The 20,085-nt window shown below is 37.2% G+C and overlaps 2 protein-coding genes across 2 annotated transcripts; both read left to right on the top strand.

The window, feature by feature from the left end:
* Positions 1-4,479: 4,479 nt before the first annotated feature.
* Positions 4,480-5,535, top strand: LOC116266612 (protein CHLOROPLAST VESICULATION). Its single transcript, XM_031647889.2, has 2 exons — positions 4,480-4,656; positions 4,970-5,535. The coding sequence occupies exons 1-2, from the start codon at positions 4,544-4,546 to the stop codon at positions 5,319-5,321; spliced, it is 465 nt and encodes a 154-aa protein (XP_031503749.1). The 5' UTR covers positions 4,480-4,543; the 3' UTR covers positions 5,322-5,535.
* A 2,902-nt stretch (positions 5,536-8,437) lies between these two features.
* Positions 8,438-19,305, top strand: LOC116261070 (probable sodium/metabolite cotransporter BASS2, chloroplastic). Its single transcript, XM_031639679.2, has 13 exons — positions 8,438-8,898; positions 8,978-9,092; positions 12,485-12,608; positions 12,694-12,735; positions 12,875-12,988; positions 13,609-13,671; positions 14,357-14,484; positions 15,793-15,874; positions 16,879-16,930; positions 17,025-17,122; positions 17,261-17,422; positions 18,689-18,778; positions 18,885-19,305. The coding sequence occupies exons 1-13, from the start codon at positions 8,772-8,774 to the stop codon at positions 18,960-18,962; spliced, it is 1,275 nt and encodes a 424-aa protein (XP_031495539.1). The 5' UTR covers positions 8,438-8,771; the 3' UTR covers positions 18,963-19,305.
* Positions 19,306-20,085: the final 780 nt, after the last annotated feature.

Genomic DNA, 20,085 nt, shown 5'->3' with positions numbered 1-20,085 from the left:
AAGTCAAAAGTCAAAAGCCATCGGGAACCGAAACCGGGTTGGATCCGCGCGCTAAGGTCCAAGTTCTATTGGGCTCCATGAAATGCCAAGGGACCTAATTTTAATTGTACGTAAATCTAATATAGAATTTAAGAACCAACTTTCAAAATACATGCACATTTACAAAATTTAACTTGACCATATTGATGTTTATTATATGATCTGAAAACCATATTTGAATTAGGAACTCATTTTGTATAGTTTTCAAAATGGATTCTTTTGCATATCTGACTTGTTTATAAAAAAAAAAAAATACAGTCAGATATCTAATTTGAATCCGATTTAAATCATGTCGCCCCTTTTCACGACATCTAACTTTGCTTTCAAAACTTTCAATGAGCACAAATTTTGAGGATTTTGAGGGGTTTAAGAAGTATACAATCTCTTAGTTCTACGCCAAAAGTGTTGTGTGCTAAAAGGTGGGATTTGTCCATAGTCCGCTCATGAAACTTTTTTCACTGTTCACATTGTTTTGAAAGTTTGGATCATATGATTGTTGATCTTAGCCCGTGACTCACCATACCAGCGGAGTCGAGCCTGAGTTCAGTCAACTCGACTAATGAAACCTTGATCTCGACTCGGCTCGAGATCGAGAATAGCTGAACAGAAGTAGCTTGAGCTCGACTCGGCAGTTACATGTTGAGCTCAAGCTTGACTTAATTAGACTCAACAAACTCGTTTGAATATAATTGATATTCATCGTTACATCTTGAACTCGACTCAATTAAGGATCGACAAACTTGATTAAGGCTCGAGCTCAACTCGGTGATTACGTGTTGAGCTCGAACTCAACACGTAATTACTCAGGAAAACTCATGCACATGCAGCTGTTCTTACTTCTTACCAAGAGCACCAAATTCCATAAGCATGCCTGTTTTGAGGAAATTTACTACTTCCAATTAGAGAGATCTAATTAATGATCTTGGAAAAAGCAGCTGCCTGACAAAAATGGTAGGTAGAGATGAAAGATGTTTGTTTTTACTGTGATCTCATGGTACTTCTCTACTATTTTACTCCCATCTTTGTTTGTGCTTACCCTAATTTAAACCTTTGGTAAAAGAACCCAAGTGAGCATTATTGAATGCTGTCTGTCAGTCATTGAAAACAAAGATACTTTCAACTCTTGTTGTCCACAACAACATGAGCAGCTTTTGTCTTGGCATCTCTCATTTCCCACTTATTATTTACTTGCCATAAATTCGGGGACACGTTGGCGCTGTCAGTCGGGCAGTCGTGATTGGATTGACTCATTCAAACGGCAATCGTCTCGGAAAAAGTTCGAAAACAAAATACCTCGTTTGTTTAATAATTTCAATTTCTTAAAAGTTGAGTATTTTGATTCTACAATTACATGATTATGGGTATATCAAGTGACTCCTAAATGTTTTTGTAGACTTGTATAAAATGAGATATCTTAGTAACTTTGTACACACACACACAAAAAAAAAATTGTTTTAAAATGTTAATTCCCTTTCATTTGTGGATAAGTTTTCCAATCCACAATATTTCATTTTTTTAAACATTCTAAACTAAAGATCAACCCAATTAAGGAGTGGCATCTGGCCTTAATTACAGAAGCCTTCTTGAAAAACAACAAATGTAACTCATCTCCTTAGACCTAACCACTAAGAATCTTGGTCTATTCTAAGTTAGCCATAGAGCATTGACAATGTCATGATAAAGGATTACCTAAAAGCCGGTTGCCTTCTCTAATGTAGCATAGGTCCAAATCTCTTGGGGCAAAGCGAGAAATTTTTCATAGAAGGGGCTGAATTAAAGTTTCTAAATTTTGACATGGACCAAAATATCATTTTTTAAAATTTTTATATAAAACAAATGAAATTTTATAAATTTTTTAACTTTTTTTTAGAGAGGGATAAGGCCCTGCAGGCCCCTCCTTGGCTTCCCCCTGTATAAGACTGCAGTGTTGGTTTGAAGGAGACAATTAGTTCCTCAAGGTATAATTATCTATACAGTGTGTTCTAGATTGCTTCCAGTTTTCTTCTTTTTGCTTCCCTCCACGGCCTAGCCTATCGTCAGGATTGAAGGGTCTTGCCATTTTTTCTTACATATCTCTTTATCAAAATATGGGCAACCGCGAGCACTTTTAAGGTCTACTATTAGTGACGACTTGTTTGTGATAAATTTTTAAATTTTAGTCATCCAATAATATCTATGAGACATTTGACATGATTGAATTGTTCCTAAAGAGTGTAAAGGTTGTCCCCCAATGAGAACAACAACATACTTACTAGCCTAAAGAACTAAGGCAGATTCATGAAACATTATTCTGCTTATAATGTTTTATGAATCTATCCTAATTTTTTGGAGTATATTATTGTTCCTATTGCCAATCAACCTTGTAGAAAATGAAAATTTAACTTGTAAATTTTTAAAATTTTAGTTTAGCCTGTATAAAAAAAATTTAAAAATTATATTTCAACTCTTATTAAAATTTTGAAACAATAGTTCGGCCCCTACAACCGCTCCACTAATAAAGAGCTGTACCATACAAAGAGGTCAGCTTCCTAATAATGATATTTCTAGGTAACTTAATAAACTGAGATACATCCGCTATTCTCAATTATATAACCTGACGTCATGCTCCCAACTAGATCTTATACAGGAAAAAATGTCACTAATATTTTCTTGTCTTGGATATGAGATCTCAGGTACTCTAAAATCACTGAGGATCACATATTCGATAGTAAGGTAATCTATGAAGCATCTTTGATGGTTCCTCTCCAGGGATCCATCACCCTGTGATCAATCCAAACCATTCAGTCTCTGCCTAATAACTTGTTCACTAGTTTGGATTTGGATCTGATTTTTCCTGGAACCAAATCTACGTTCTGTCCACCCTATGACCTGACTGAAATGTTGACATTGTCATCAGATCCAGATCTGAAATCCAATTGGTAATCAGATCCAATTTTCCCCACTGAAGCGATCGAGTGATTCAGGTGAAACCCAGATCCAGCATCAAGGTTTCAGACATCTTCATCTGTCGCCGTCCTCGGGCGGCGGGACCCATAATTCCGAGAGCGAGGGCCACGTGGCACAATATCACGGGTCCAGCTCGGCAAGAGATCCAAATGTGGAAGTAGGTGGGTTCCAGCCTTTGATGATAAGGGCGTGCCCACATTGATGGATCCCTTTAGCATTAGTTTGTACTCCACAAACTCCACACCAGTACTCGACAGTTTGAGAATCCTTGTACTGCAAGAGAGATTAAACAGGACGTCCTACTTCTAAAGGAATACAATAATCTCTCTCTCTCTCTCTCTTCAATAATATCTCTCAATTTTCTTTGATTCTCAAGTATTAGGAGTGTTGTTTTTTTTTTTCTTTTCCATAGATTCAACCACATACATGAATCTAAGATCTTAAAAATTTATTGGAGTATAGAAGTTAATCGAGGTATGGGCATTTTCAAGTTTTTTTTTTTTTAATATTTACATTTGTACGTATGTAGTTAGATTCTACATATAGCAAGATTGATTAAAAATAGTTCAAAACCCTAAAAGAGATGCACAAAAACCATACTCGACTCCCCCTCCTTCTCTCTCTAGTATATATATACATATATATATATCTGAACATGCATGGTAGTATAAGGGATTCATACGATTGAGTATGAACAAGCACATAATGGACGGGTCTATAGATTTTTCTTTTGTTTTTTTTTTTGTTTCGAACTATCTTTTTAGATTTTTTTTTAGTGAGATTGTGACGTTTGTTTGAACGCTGAGAATTGAGAGAGAGTGTGTGTAGTGCAAGCAATTTAAGTGTTGGTTGGAGGCCGCCGGGCCCGGACCTACCACACTCACCGAACACGCCAGCAATTGTGGACGAAGTGGAAGGGAAAATGCTGGCTTGAGTAACGCAACTAAAAATGTGACTCGATTCCTCCAGACTTAGTTGAACAATTCATGTTCATGTTAGAATTTCTTTATATATTGTTTTAGTCCGCGACATGCTCAGAAGACTATTGTTAGTGGCTGATAGGCGGCCAATTTCTGGTTCAAATTTCAGTTGTTTTCGCTTCCATACCGGAGATGGTAGTTGGAGACCACTCATCTAAAGCCACGCGGAAACCACATGGCACCAATGAAAGTTCACCGTCCATGTCACCTTCCAATCTCTCAATTCTTCGTGATAAAATATCTTGAAAAATGTCTTGATTTTGGTCAGACACACTTCCAAGTAACCATGACAAAATCATGATAAACAAAAAAAAAAAAAAAATTGTATTCATGAAAATTTGGTTTCCTCCCTTTCCCTTGGAGTCACTAGCGCCTCAAATAATGCCGTTTTAGGATTCAATCCAAGGCGATTCCGAAAGAGTCGTGACTCAAGCCACAACTCGCCGTCCTGAATAAAACCAAACGCAGAACTCCCAGGTTCTCACGCCAGAACCGGCTTTTGTTTATTCATTTTCTCTCTCTATAAAACTGTTGCAGCGCAAGGAAGACAGCAACCAACAATTATTAATCAACCAGAAATGGCCCTCCCCATCTCCAATCTTTCCGTTTCCACCAATGCAATCTCAAAATATGGCCCTGAAATCAAGAACTCTTTGACTCCAACTTCCCCACAGAGATCCAACAGTCTGAGGTATGTTTCTTTTCTTTCTCCCTGTTTCTCATCCTTGGATCTCACTTCCAAGCCAGAATCTAATGCTAACTGGGTTCCTGTTAGCGATAGAAGGACTAAAGTTCCTTGTGATCTGTGAGATTCGTTTGAGAAATTCTGGTTTTTTCGTGGCACCATCTGATGCATCTCCAAACTTTTTAAAACATGGCGGCGGTGATTCAAAGTAACTTGAAGAGAGCATAGGTTTCCCCTGTTCGCCATCTGTAATAAAAGACCAGTAGCTTCCGGTTTATGAAGAAGCAGCTGCTTATACTCTTATCTGTGCTTTCTTCAGAATAACAGAAGAGTCTTCCTGGAACAAGCAAGTTGCTCCCAAGCTAACGTGCATCATCATCGGAGTTGGCGCCGGCTTCCTCGGCGGCGGTGAAGTAAAACTTTCGGCAGCCGCGACGGCGGACGGCGCCAGAGCAGAGGAAGTGGTGGTGGCGGCGGCGCAGCGAGGGAGAAGCGTGAGATGGAGCGATGCAAGGAGGTGTCCGCAGTGGAGCCCAAATTCTTTGGAGACGGTGGTGCCGGAAAATCTGCCGAGGCCTTGGAACAGAAGGAACTACGAAGTTGGCATCATCGAGCAGTCGGCTCCAAGCCTGGGAGGCTCAATGAGAGGAGGATCCTGTTTCTCACTCTAAAAGTATCTATGACGTCCAACGGTCTGGATCTGATCGAGATCCTGCATCAACGGCCACAATCTCCCCATATCATACAATAATTATTCATAGGCTTATTCAAGTTTATACTGTAAATAAGATTTTACATCAACACCGTTCTGTTGGGGGACTGGTTATGTCAAGTGGTTATGTCAAGTTTCATTACAAGCTCAATGATGTGATATCTAAATTCGAGAGAGGGAGGGACTAAAGGCCGAAACGAGGCCCGCATTCGGTGCCACTCTCACACGACACTTCAACTTATAGTTAGTATCAAAATACTATATATATATATATATATATATATATATATATATAAAAGAAATGTTTGAATTCCAATCTCATTAACATCATCATATAAGATTTTGAGATCTAACTTGTTTAGATCCATACCCGATTCTTTCTTTTTTCTCCAAAAAAGTGTTCCATTGGATTGTGTTAGTTGGGTTAATCCATGGGGACTTTTGGATCCTCAATCCCAAAGGTCTAGTTTTAAATGATGTTTTATATAGATCTGCCTCAATTTTATAGATTCATGAAACACTATAACTCGATATTCAGAACAGATTCATACCACACTGTATCCATTGCCAAACTGTTTTGAAGGAGTTTAATAAGACTCATGGGACAGTTCCTAGTTTCGGCATCAACTTTATTTGCATTTTGAGAAAAAACTTTTGCATCATAGCCCGTAATTGAATCTAACACTATAACTCAATATTTAGAACAGAGATACATAGGACACTGCACCCATTGCTAAACCGTTCTTAAGGGGTTTAGTAAGACTCATGGAACAGTTCCTAGTTTCGGCATCAACTTTATTTGCATTTGAGGAAAAACTTTTGCAACAAACGCTTCATAGCCCGTCATTAACCTCAGTTACAGTCACGGTAGTGAATGAAGACGTCTTATTTGAGAATTTCAATCAAAAGTTAGGCCCTCATTTGTGAAATGAGTAAGTTTGGGTCGTCTTTTGTAAATTCTCCTAAAGTTAAGCGGCCATCTGTAATATATATATATATATATATATATATATATATATATATATTTATTTTGAAAAGTAACTAAATTGCCTTTGAAAAGGAAAATAGGCAAGCTCCATGTGTCTTGTTTGCTGACCATTGGCCAACTTCACCACCTACACACCATCTGAAAAGAGACAATATATTCGCCGGCACAAACCGAAGATGTTTGCATATACACGTTGAACTCATGTTTGGTTTGACTAATGACTTCTAGTATTTGGATCGATAAAAGTAAGCGCGCAACCAGTAGGTTATGACATGACATATTTTGCCGTGGAAATGTAGTTGAACTGATCAAATGGAATCAAAAGACAAATTATACTGGAAAAATATACCTAGGTTTTAGTGGGAGAAGAATTAGGTAATAGTGGGTACAGCGTCTTGGAAGTACTTCCTTACAAATAATCACTCTAAGACTCGTTTTGAGCAAAATCTCATACTGCAGTAAGTATCAAGCACCGTCTCATACTGCGGCCAGCTGCAGTGGCATAGTTATGGTAAGATTACAGCAGATTTGGTCTGTAATCTGATTTAGATATGCTCGATGAAAGAATTACACCCATATTGTGGTCATTTAAATGCATGTCAAAGTTGATTTTTGCTGATTTCTTCTTCTCTCTCTCTCTCTATCTCCATATTCAACAAAATACATAATAAATGGAAGTCATAAGTTTACCAGCTTCATTCAAATTGTCATTTTGAGGATGTGTTATATGTATTTCTGGGTGAAACTTTTGATCGTACTGCTCTGGATATATATATATATATATAAGAGAGAGAGAGAGAGAGATTTTCTTTACAAATCTTAAGATCTTAATGAAGAAACTGGATTTTGTTTTTTACTGACAGCTTTTTTCTTTTTGGCCTACCAAGAAGTTAGGAACGGAGATAAAGTGCAGGGGTAAAAGGAATTAAAAAGGGTATATAAAGGGATTATCCCTTTTAGTGGTTAAAAGAAAAGGTTAAAAAGCGGTCATCCCAACACTCCCGCTCTAATTAATAAAACTAGGAGAGCAGACTGAGCAACTTGCAGATTAAAGAGGCCATGTCCTTTTCTTGTCACATGCCTACTGCCATTCATGGCACCGATGCAAATGGGGCCGAAAATTTATTTAGGGAACATGGTCCTGTTATGAAAATATATAGAAATGAAAAAAAAAAAGAAATTTCATATATAAATTGTTTTTTTTTTTAAATGTTTTTGTGGGAGAAGTTAGGGAGGGTGTTGGGATAAATATATATATATCTTGGAAGTAAGATTGAAAAGCAATCCTGCAAAACAACAAAACCCTCTCACACATCGAATCCCTTAAATTTGAAATGTTCATGATTTTAACATTTTATGCTTGCAAGCTCACATTGGAAACATGACATCCAAAATGAATAAAAAAAAAAGTGTTTTGTACTTCATAAAGACAGTGAGACATGCATGTAAGAAAGGCTGTGGGTTCCTTCCAAATTCTAAACATAAATTAGCTTAAAACACTTGCATTATCTGCTCAGCCGGCCGGGGATAAGACCTGAAGTTGAAGAAGTTCAAAAAGTACCTTCCCAAGTTTAATTATTTCCCTCATTTTAATAATCTCTTGGCATGAACTCTGCAATGCATTTTAATTGCTTGAGTGATAAAATACATCACGACAATCTAATGTTCAAAATCGCGTCACGTTTGTAGAACATGAGATGAATGGTTGCCGTTTGTATGGTTGGTGGGAATTTGGAGATTCATGTCCCTGTCTTTGCCTCGCTCCAAGAATTCGTGAAGCAAATCGTGAGTTTCAGTCTTTGTTCAAACATCGCATATTCGTGGGTAGGCTGCTTGGACCTCCTCCATGGTTTTTCCTATTTTCAAATCAATTTAAAATTATTTTACTGTTAATATTTTTTTTTTAAAAAGGTGGTATATATATAATTTTGTTGCTGAAAGACCTAGTAAAACTGAAATTATTGGAGTATATCCTGTGGCCTAGATTCTCTCAAGACGGACAGTTTTGAGAAATGGTTGTACCTGAATGTGGACCTTTTCTAAGTTCAGCCTTTCATTGATGTGTCCCAAGAAGCAAAAGGGCAATGAAAGAACTCCACTGCATAGAGAGTGTGAGAGGGAGAAGAAGCGAGAAGGCAGCACGCACAGTCTGTGTTGATGGGGATGCCCCTGCAGCGTGTGGCTACAACCACCCAATCCGGTCCCACCCCTTTATCGCATTGTTCTTGACGACCGGAACGGCCGAAACTATTTGGATCCTTCCTTTCCTTCCTTCTACCCCGCTCCCCAAGTGGCCATTTTCTCTGCTTCTACTCTCGATCACTCTTACACTCTCCCCATCTATTCCTGTGCTGTAGTGTATATTCCTCCGTGTACCTCTGAATCATCCACCCCCTTCTTCTTTTCACAGCTGGGGACGCCATGTCTTCTGCTTCTTCAATGGCGTCCATCTCCAGATTGGTCCACAAGGAAGGCTGTGGATCAGCTTTTGGTGTCTCTGCACATAAACACTCTGGTCTGTCTCTAAGACGAAGCCCATTTTACGTTGGTATGTGCTGCACTTCATTTATGGATTCAGGTTGGTCTTTTTCATGGTCCCCATGTTTGAGCAGAGATAATGAAAACAGGTACAAGAAGTGGGCTCCGTATATCTGCTAATCTGAAACGTGTTGATGCTGACAACAATGGATGGGGTGCACATCTCGGTAAAGGCACTCCATCCTTGCTGCTTCACAGATCCAGGTATCGTGAAATCACTTTATTTATTCTTCACTTCTCTAGTTTGAAGTATAGGGTCTTCGTTGCAATTGACTCTTTCTGTGGTTTTCTGATAAACTTGTGGTCTGGTGTTTGTAACCTCTCAATTTTACTAGATCAGTGCTCTATAGAAGCTTGAAAAATAAATATTCCCGAACTTGGACGCTTACTTCTGAGATAATGTTTAGGCATGTAAAGTGCACTGCCAAACAGTCCCTGAGAAAATCAGTACAGCGTGGCGACGAAGTTTTGTATGAGCACTAACTTCAGGATTATAGGGTGAATCCAGCAAAACTAACCAGATTTGTGAGGATATTGTCTTCCTACTAGCAAATAAGAAGCCACTCATGGACGGATAAGTGTTATATATCTAAATTGTATCTTGCAAAGATTCAATTTAACCGAGATGGACAGCCAGGAATTAAACAGTCACCTTAGTTGATCTTACTACTTTGCAATAATAGCTTCAGTACACATTTCAATCAGTATTTCTTGATTTGTTATTCTTGAAGAATCTTTTCTGCTGAAAAGAAATTGTGCTAACCAAGCATGACGTTGGAAGCATTTTAATCTACGGATAAGCCCCAATGTAGCAAGAAAAGGATGAACGGATGCTAAGTTGGTGCAAGCATGACCTGGTGGATTGTTGTTGCAGGCTTATGCTGCTAATCATTTCCCATGAGCTCGTCTGGCTTGGCTGATACCAAATTAGTACATCTACAAATATTCCATAGGTTTTGGCTTATCATTATTGGATCATATTATGAAGACCGGTAGGCTCTTATTGAACCGAATTAACCTCAGATTTGCTTAACGTCTTTCTGAATGCTATGTTGAGTATTAGTGAAAGATGATTTCACTTTTTTGTATGACAAGAGAATGCTGAATACAAGGAAATATTCTTCACGTTGTCTTGTATATAAATGGAAATTTACAGGCCTACAATAACTGGTATATTTTAAAGCTTATGGGGGTTGGAGTGTGTGTGTATGTGCCTGTGTGTGTTTCTTATTTTAGGTGGGGAAAGTAAGTTTCAACCAAAGAAAAATGCTGTGCTGAGTTTTTAGAAGAATATAAGAGATTCTTAACAATGCTTTGCGTTGCATTCTTCACTCCCTTAGAAGGTGCAATGTAGTTTTCCACTGTTTCATTTGTGGCCAAACCACTGTGCAAAACTGTTTTTCATAGACTTGCATGTTTGTTATTTGTATTGATTTGATTGCAAGGAAAAACACAGTTAACAAACCAATGTAAAAAGAGTTTTGGAAACTTTCGGGATGAGTCTTGTTAACCATTTTGTTCAGAGACCTGACAGACTTATGAATTTATCCCAGGTATTTTGAAGGTTTGGACGTTTATTAATTTTTCTTATAGTGCTGGGGATGGTCCTCCACAAGGCGGTCCCTGTTAAGCAGTTCTGGTTCATGTTTAGCAATCAATGACAATCTGAGGTTTTGCGCTGTTAGATTAAAATGGCGCATGATGGACAGGTGATTAAATTTGTTGAATGTTGTCAAGGATTAAGTGATCTTGAATAGACATTGTCCGATGCTCTTGTTAAACTGTCAGTGTAATGTTTAAGAAAATGTCAGAGTTGGAAATAAGCTGTAGATGAATCTTATGAACAAAATAAAGGTTAATAGGTTGAACAGCGGGAGTGCTTATTTAATTTCTTTAATGAAGATGCCTTCATGAAAATATTTTCTCTTCAAAAAGTTTCTTCCACTCCATGATTTAAGAAGCACTTGTGAGGTTTGAGTACAATAGGCTTTTGTTGAGTCATAGTCAACAATACCACTGATATTTTGGAAACATTGCAATATTATCATCATATTGAAGCTAAGTTGATAATATCATCACAATATCACATGGTTATCAAATATTATTGAAAAACAAATTGGCATAAGATCATGTTAAGATATTCTTTATATTCTTCAAAATATATAAGAAATCTTCCCTTTCTTATATTTTTGAGTATGTGATTTTTTTTTTTTGTTTTTTTTGTTCCTTGTTGTTTTAGAGAGATTACTTTTAACATCCTTGTCAAAAAAAATTCAGAAATATACCATCTCATATTTTATCTTATTATTCTTTGTTACTTTTTAAAGTTCTAAATCTGAAACACATTTTCAAGATTTCCTAAGAAAAAACACATCTTGGAAAGAACTTCAAGAAATGCCTTGTTGCGAAAGCTGCTCCATGAGTTGTATGGTGTGAGATAGATTGATCTAGGAAATGGTGATAACATAATAGTTTCCAGTGGGTTGACCAAATGAATTGGAAATCAAATAGAGAAGTGCAGGCTCTACGTATACTTGGTGAGCACAGCATCCACTCGTTTGGAGAGATCAGTTGACATATTTCAATTTCTTCCTGCAAAAGATGATTCAATGTGATGTTTATGCCTCTGAAAATAAATAGGCAATGGACTGCTTCTAGCATTCAGCTAACCACTCTTGTTATGATAAGGCATGATGATATTCAAGGTCCAAATTCTTAGTTAGCATTTCATAACTGCTATTCCTATACTAATTGGTAACAAAATTAGTGAAAACTGAAAAGTGACAACATTATGCATGAAATGGACAAGTTAAGACATAAGACAAAGATGTAGTTAGTCAGATAATGTTGACTGAGTCAGTAGAAGTTTGCTTATGTTCATGATGTTTATTTATGTGCATGTCATGCTGAAACAGTACAGATGCTAAGTACCAATGTGTCAGTAAATGATTCCTGGATTGTTCTTATCTTATTGTGTCTAATCCTCTAAAAGTTTGCAATCATTGTTTCTGGATTCTGTTTTGCACCCTGTTTGTTGCTTTTTGCAACTATGATGTATTCATATGTTTTTCTTTTAACCTAGGAAGCAACATATTATACAAAAGTTATGTACATATCAATTTTTATATGCTGAAAAAATGCTGTTATTTTGAAGCTTTATGAATCTGGTCCATAACTCCTTGGTTCTTGAACATGGCGTCCATATGGCGAAATCTGAAAGAGATGCCCAATAAATGTAGGTGCCATGTTAGGAGTGCATATTTCTAGATATCATGGTCCAGCTTCTGAGGCTGGGCCATCTAGTGGTGTCATTTCTCAAAGCTTGTGCATGGCAGAATCTGTTCAACTGTAAGCTTTAATACAGAACAACTGATGTAACTTTTAATATGTTAACCTCAGATGGCAATATTCTGATATTATTAAAGCACTATAAAGGTCAAATTGGTAGTCCCTGTGGCCAGTCCTGGACAGTCACATGAACAAAAGAAAGTTAAACTATCGGCCTTTTATCTTCTGAGGCAATACTTGAGTTCTTCAGTTATTATTGGATAAGCAAGCTATCTTTGACAGAGCAATTCTTACTTACTGATTCTCAGGAGTCAACAAGTTCTGTGCCAAGCAGAAGCCAATGTTTCTGGAGATATCCCGAGAAGCAGCACAGATGGGATGAGCCAGTATGAGAGGATAATTGAGTTACTGACAACTTTATTTCCTCTATGGGTGAGTTCATTTTCTGTGATCTGCATTTTCCATTTATGATAATTAAGTCATATACTTAAAATTTTTACTATTGTATGATTTACAGGTTATTTTGGGAACTATTATTGGCATATACAAGCCATCTGCGGTAACCTTGTTCTTCCATTTCTCTGACTACTGTTTTAAGTATTTGATTATGAAATGCTATTAATTTACTGGCTGGAATTGAAGAAATATTTTGAAGTTTCAGGTTGGTTGACTTGGGAAATGATTTCATTGACTTGCAGGTGACATGGCTAGAAACTGATCTTTTCACTCTTGGGTTAGGTTTTCTCATGCTATCTATGGGGTTGACATTGACATTTGAGGACTTCAGACGATGTATGCGGAATCCATGGACGGTAGGATTTAAAACCTATTCATATGCAGTAAGAGAAATATTTAAAACAAAAGGTGTGGTGGAACAGTTTGGGACTTCTGACACACTGAACTAGCTTGGTTATAACTGCAAATGGCTGATCCTGTTTAAAACTAGGTGAATTCTGATTGGTCAAGATTTTCTCCAGTGAGGTCCAAGTCAATAGTTGGGTTTGTCCATCCTAGGACAAGCCACACTGGTGCAATGGCCATGCAATGAATATGGCACTGACTTTGGGAAAACTGTGTTTTACTTAATTGTTCAACCAGTATAATAAGATATGCTTTAGCATGTTGTTACTTGATGATGACATGACTGGACCATGCTCTAAATGTGGACTAGTTGTCATCATGCTGATTTTTCCACGTGAACTGGTATTAAGTATCAAAATATGCTTTTAGCTTGTTGGATCTTGACCATGCCATGACATGATCATGCTCTGAAAATGAACTCAGTTATAATCAAGCTGGGTTAGCCAAGCCCTTAAAATGAGCTGTGGCTGTATATCCTTTCTCATGCACACCATCCCACCACCACAATCCCTTTCCCCCAATTTACTGAATGTTCTTACTTTTTACAGAATAACTTGACTCATTTGTGCAGGTTGGTGTAGGATTCCTCGCGCAATACTTGGTGAAGCCTTTATTGGGCTTTCTGATTGCCATGGTATGTTATTATCTAAGCCCCTTCCTTATCTTCATCTTAATAGGATCTACCAAGCAACTACTTCAGAGGATATTTTGTAACAGTTCTTCCTATATGATAGGAAAGGATCTCATGATCATAAATGGATCTTATCTGGGATAAAAAAATCCCAAGTTTGTGTAAAAGTACCGAGACAAACCCTCTTGGGAAATTCGTGAGAGTGATATTTGTGATTGTGCTCCCTACACTAGTTTTATGAAGTTATGGGCATGTATTCACCTACATTTATTGCTTGAGCCTGCATTTGGTGTTTAGGATCATGTATTTGTTTGGTCTTCAAAAGCTAATCTCAGGTTTAGCAAACAGATCAGCTGTTTGATTTTCTCCATTCACAGTTAGTAGGGGCATGAGGCATCTCTATGTCTTCAAGCTCCCAAACCCCAAAAAAAGAGAATCAAGTTTTCTTCCTGCTCCATATGTTTCATGTTTTCATAGTGCATAGGCTTGGTGGAAGCAGGTATTGTACTCATGGCAATGTTTAATTTTTTGATGTAATAATGATTCTTTATATACCTATTTTCCATATAATTGTACCGTAAACTGCCATTGCAGAGCATGCATTATATGCATAGATGAACAATGTCAGATTTTAGTTTAGTGAATATTAATCTTCACACCTGTATATCTGATTTACTTGATTCAATAGTCTTTGAAGCTATCTGCTCCTCTTGCAACTGGTCTAATTCTGGTCTCCTGCTGTCCTGGAGGACAAGCGTCAAATGTAGCCACCTATATATCGAAAGGAAATGTTGCACTTTCAGTTCTGATGACAACGTAAGTGTAACCTCTGTTTTCTATGTTGCCATTCTTGCTTTGTAGTTCACTTTTGTGGAGCACCACTTTAAATATTTAATACAAATAGCTTGTCATGTTCACCTATTAATCTTTATGTTGGCTTCATGTTTCTGTTTGGGTGATTGTGATTGTAAATTTGAAAATATGAATGATGCATGGATGCATTTGGAGATCCTAGAAGTAAGATTACAAGTTTACAACAAATGAAGATACACTCAGGCATAATTTGCTGCTTTCTTGTATTCCTTTTCTTTACTCAATTATGATACTGGCAGCCATCTTATGCTGTCATTTTTGAGCTGAATCCGGTGAAGCTGTATGGTAAAAGTTAAAGTGTGTTGTTCATTATATTGGAGAATATTTTGGTTAAATCAGCTTTCTCCATCAAGCTAATGCAATCAATGTGATGATATTGAGATTTAGGGAGTCATGACTGGAGTTATACCCAAACAATGAGCCCAGATTGGCTTAAAGTAGTGGCGAGCTCTTTTATTGGATGTACTGTAAGGTAATGGGTGATCCTTGCAAATTCAACAAAAACATAGGAGTAGAAGTTAGCTTCTTTCACAAAGTTAAGAAGGATTTGTTACATATAAAATGCTAAAGAAGACTAGAATTGGAACGACCCAAACTTCTGATTTATGTCTGTTTACAACTTACATCATAATGCAATTTCTTTATTGGGAAGAACAATGGCAATGAGGAGGCATAATTTCAGTTTTGGGTTGTGATTTATGCATCTAATCAAGAATTCAAGATTCCCTTCCATGAAATTTGACATACAGAAAAGGAGATGTGGCAGTTGTTTTGATGAGTTTATTTACATTGGGGATGAGGGAAACATTGGAATGACTGTCAGACTATGCTTGTGTCAAAAATTGGATAACTTAGGATGTGAAACTGTAACCATGTGGCTGACAGGTTTTGCATTCTTTGCCTTCCTAGACCATATTTTGCATTTTCATGGTTTCTGTTAAGTTCTTTGGCTTCATTTTGTAAGAAATAAAAATTATAGTTAACATAATTGTGAAGATTCCAGCACTCCATTGATCTTGGTCCAGAAAACTGTACTTCAGAACCCCATGAATCCATGATCCACATGGTGAAATCATTTAGGGGCTGTTAAATTGTTATTCTTATTTATTATCTTCTTATTGAAGGTAGCCAAAAAAATTGATTATCATTGTCTTGGAAAGAATTTTGGCGTTTCTGACTTCTTAATGGTTAATCTTTGACAGTGCTTGTTGATCATGCTTGGACAAATTTTTTACTTTCTATATTTTGCAGTTGCTCAACAATTGGTGCTATCATTATGACCCCTCTGCTGACAAAACTTCTTGCTGGACAGCTTGTTCCTGTTGATGCAGCTGTAAGATGTGCATACTTAAGCGTTGCAGATTCCTTACATGTGGTGTCTTATTATCTGATTTAAGCTTTAAACCTGTGATGATTTCTACAAAAAATGCTTTCATTGGACAAGCTAGCTGCTGTGATTGTGAATGTGGATACCCACATTCAACACTGTGCCACAATGATATATGTTAATGTTACATTTGTAAATTTTAGAATATAAGGACATTATGTGTTTATTGGTAAAAAATTCCATAGTTGCATGACCAGGTTTTGCAAAAGTACTTCTCCTAACCCTTGATGGAGCTATGCTCTTGAGAATTTTTATAAATACTTCTATTTTGCTTCGTGACTTTCATATCAATAAATATTTTATTTTGTTGGGGATATTTCATACGTTTCATGTTATGTGGCTGATAACAGGATTCATGTTAAAAAAAAAATCAAACTGACAAATTGAATGCTGTCTCTCTCTCTCTCTCTCTCCCCTCCTTGCTGCGGCTTTGCCCAGTGATACCAAGGATGGGGACGACCAGCAGTGTCGACTGTCAAGGCCACAATATTGCTTGTGGTCATCTAATTGAATCAATCCCTTTATAAATATTATTGCTGAGCTGTACATGAATGGACATGCTTGGTTTGGAATCTTCTTATGGACTTGAGAATTTATTTCCAGTTATGGATTTTATAGATACTCCTATTGTTCTTTGTGACTTAGTGATATCAATAAATATTTTATTTTGTTAAGGCTATATCATATGTTTCATCTTATGTGGCAGATGATAGGATTCATGTTAAAAAAAAATCGAACTGACAAATTGAATGCCCTCTCTCTCTATTTTTTGCTGTGACTTTGACCAATGATAAGAGGGATGGGGTCAAACAGTAGTGTCAAGCCAAAATATTGTTTATAGACATCTGATTGTATGAATCCCCTTGTTATACTATGCTAAGCTGTACATGAATGGACATCTTGTGCTATCAGTCTCATGTTTGTCTTTAATCTGTTCTTTTGACATGCAGGGCCTTGCAATTAGCACATTTCAAGTTGTTCTTGTGCCTACTATTGTTGGAGGTATAAAAAGGTTTACGGATGTCCATAAATGTTATGCAAGACAGACATCTGTCTGTTGTTATAAAAACCTGCTTGCTAATATGTTCTTTCTCAGTGTTGTCACATGAATATTTTCCAAAGTTTACGGAGCGTATAATCACGGTGACACCATTAATAGGGGTTATTTTGACAACCCTGCTTTGCGCTAGCCCTGTAAGTAGACAAATGCTGATGGTAACTTATCCTATTTTTTAGGAGACCTTTTATGAACAAGATGAACAATTTGTTCATCTCCAATTTTCCAAGCATTTGCTGCTACTCTTGCTTATGATAATATTTTCTTGTCCAAAGATTGGTCAAGTTTCAGAAGTTTTGAAGGCTCAAGGTGGACAGTTGATACTTCCTGTAGCCCTTCTGCATGTTGCTGCCTTTGGCCTTGGTTATTGGCTTTCAAAATTTTCATCTTTTGGTGAATCTACATGCCGAACGATTTCTATTGAGTGCGGGATGCAGGTAATTATGTGTTTTTTGCCTCTATCATTGTGTTGTTTTTTTTAACTTATCCATTGATTTAAAAACTTTGCTAAGCAGCACCTTTTTGAAGCCCTTTCTTTCACCATTCACATTCTGATCTGCTGCAGTACTTTCGGCTTTCTCTTGATTTTTTTCTCATCCCCCTTGTCCCCAGTTTTTGTGTTCAGAATTGTGCATGAAACAAAATTATATAGATAGTTGAAGAGAAAATCAGATGACTTATTAAGGCTCCTACTGGCATGGTGTTTTGTCACACGCTACCAGAGTACCAGGACATATACTATTTTTTCTGAAAAATAGCCTGTGTTCAGTTGAAACTTGAAAGATGAGGAAAACAACAATTTCTTTAGTTGTATTGCACTATTGCTACGTTCTGCAAAAATGTAATGTTAATAATTCTTCAAACACGGAACTATTTTCATTACATTCATGAAGTTAAATGAGTAATCTTCTTAGGCTCTTGAGAAATAACTTTTTGCAACGTCACATGCCATTGCAAGTGGGGAAGAGATAAGACGTGTTTATATTACGTTCATGATAAGGTGGATATGCACAATTAAATATTTACCTCCAGTACTAAGTTGTCTTTTGAAATAGTAGAAGCATCCTTCAAAGTGGTTCATTATTGATTAAAAGAACAATGATTGTTGCAAATGGAAATTCAGGATTGTGAAGTTCCAGATATTACAACATCTTATTGAAAATGAGCTCTACACTGGTCCGACCAGGGGCTGTGCACAATTCAAGAGTGCATGTTACATCTGAGGTCAGCGAGTATCACATTCTCAGTAGGTATCCCATTTTTCCCGGAAATTTCACATGGCATAAACTAGACAAACTTGAAGGATTTCACAAATGGATGTAATCAAGAAATGTCAAGCTTGGTCAACTGACAAATTTTGACAAATTAGGAGAATTTGGCGCCTAGCTAGAAAGAGTTGGGAAAATTACTATTCGAGTGTTTAATTACGAAAACTAGGAAAGTGTTATCGGATCATGGATGCTAAAATCAGGTATAGCTAGCTCAGTTTCATCTGTTAGTCTTTATTGGCAATGGATATTTCGTGGAGCTTATAGTAGAAATATCTATCATCTATGAAATTACTTCTCTTCATCATTTCCAGGTTCTCTTCTAAGCTCCTTTTTGCAAAAGTTAAGTGTTTTATTTTTATTGTTTACCTGAATGTTCAATTGTTTAGTTGGTTTTGGTGCCTTAATTTTTCTCTTGTTTGTTGCCCTTATCAGAGCTCAGCACTTGGTTTTTTACTTGCTCAAAAGCACTTCACCAATCCGCTTGTTGCTGTGCCTTCGGCTGTTAGTGTTGTCTGCATGGCCGTATGTTCCTGATCCAACGCCAAAGCAAATATTTCTAAAAGACTTCACATTTCGTCAATTGTTTGTAACAAATGTCCTTGTTGGTGGTTTTGGCCTTCTATTTCAGCTTGGTGGAAGCGCACTTGCTGTCTTTTGGCGAAACAGGCAAATTCCAGCTGATGATAAGGATGACTTCAGGGAGTGACCCATTCAATTGCACTATCATGGAACTAATGAACTGCGAAGAACAAATTTGGTTCCTGCTGACATCAAGCACTCCGAAACCATTTTTGTTTTATTTTCTTTGTTTTGATGTCTACTCTGCTTCAAAGGCCTGTCTTTAGTTTTTCTATAGGATTCCTGGATTTTGTTTCATTGTCAAGTTGAATCTTCCATGTTCATTTATATTAGTAGTTGCATCTAATTAATTAGCTAGACTGTAGAAACATCATTCACCTTTCAGTTCCTACCTCCTATCGGGAACATTTCAAGTTATCGAAAGACATTATTCTTTTGAGAACATTGTTAATAGAAATCTCTTAGTTCAACATGTCGTGACAAGTTGTGCACATATGTACAGCACGTTCACACACACACACACAGGTAAGAAAAGACGTAGGTAAAGACGCTGGCATGTTGGGCAGGGAATTTATTGTCTGGTCTAACTTATATAGGTGGCTGACCGGTCATTGCTTTATAACTGGAGGACAAACTCCATTCTCAACTCCTCTGGAACAAATGGAGTGAGTTACAAGACATTCTTGGATCATATAATACTTCATTTCCATCCTCATTTTCCCTCTTCTGGGATCTGTTTATGGATTGTAGATATGATCTTCATAGTCTTTAGGATCAGAGACGATCACAGACTGGAATCTAACAGGCATGATTTCAAGGATGAAGGCACAATTAAAGGAATGACTCTTATGAAATCAGGGATGCTTTATCCATTACACAGATCTGAGGAGTGCGAGATTGTTCTTATTCCTCATGAAGCGAAGAGAAATCCTGTTGCGTGTCTGTCCATCCTGGTTATGTTGCATGGATGCTTCCTGCATGTTGCCACGATTTTGACTGCTTAGAGGAGAGACGACAGCTATGGAAGATCACAAAATTTTGATTGCAACTTGTGATTGAAAAGAGCGAGTAACTTTCAATTGGAAGGATCCCCGAGCTAATTCTTGGTGGGGGTGCCTCGTTTCCCGAAAGCTCCAGCCATCAACAAAAGCGCCATTGCAACATCGTCGAGGAGGAATAGTTCTCCATCTAGGAGATACTTTTTAACTTTGTTCCAGATAAAGTGGTTCTAAAAAAATTGCACATTGTTA

The sequence above is a fragment of the Nymphaea colorata genome, chromosome 1 (genome assembly GCF_008831285.2).
Source record: "Nymphaea colorata isolate Beijing-Zhang1983 chromosome 1, ASM883128v2, whole genome shotgun sequence".
Taxonomy (NCBI): Eukaryota; Viridiplantae; Streptophyta; class Magnoliopsida; order Nymphaeales; family Nymphaeaceae; genus Nymphaea; species Nymphaea colorata.
This window is presented reverse-complemented; position numbering and strand designations above follow the sequence as displayed.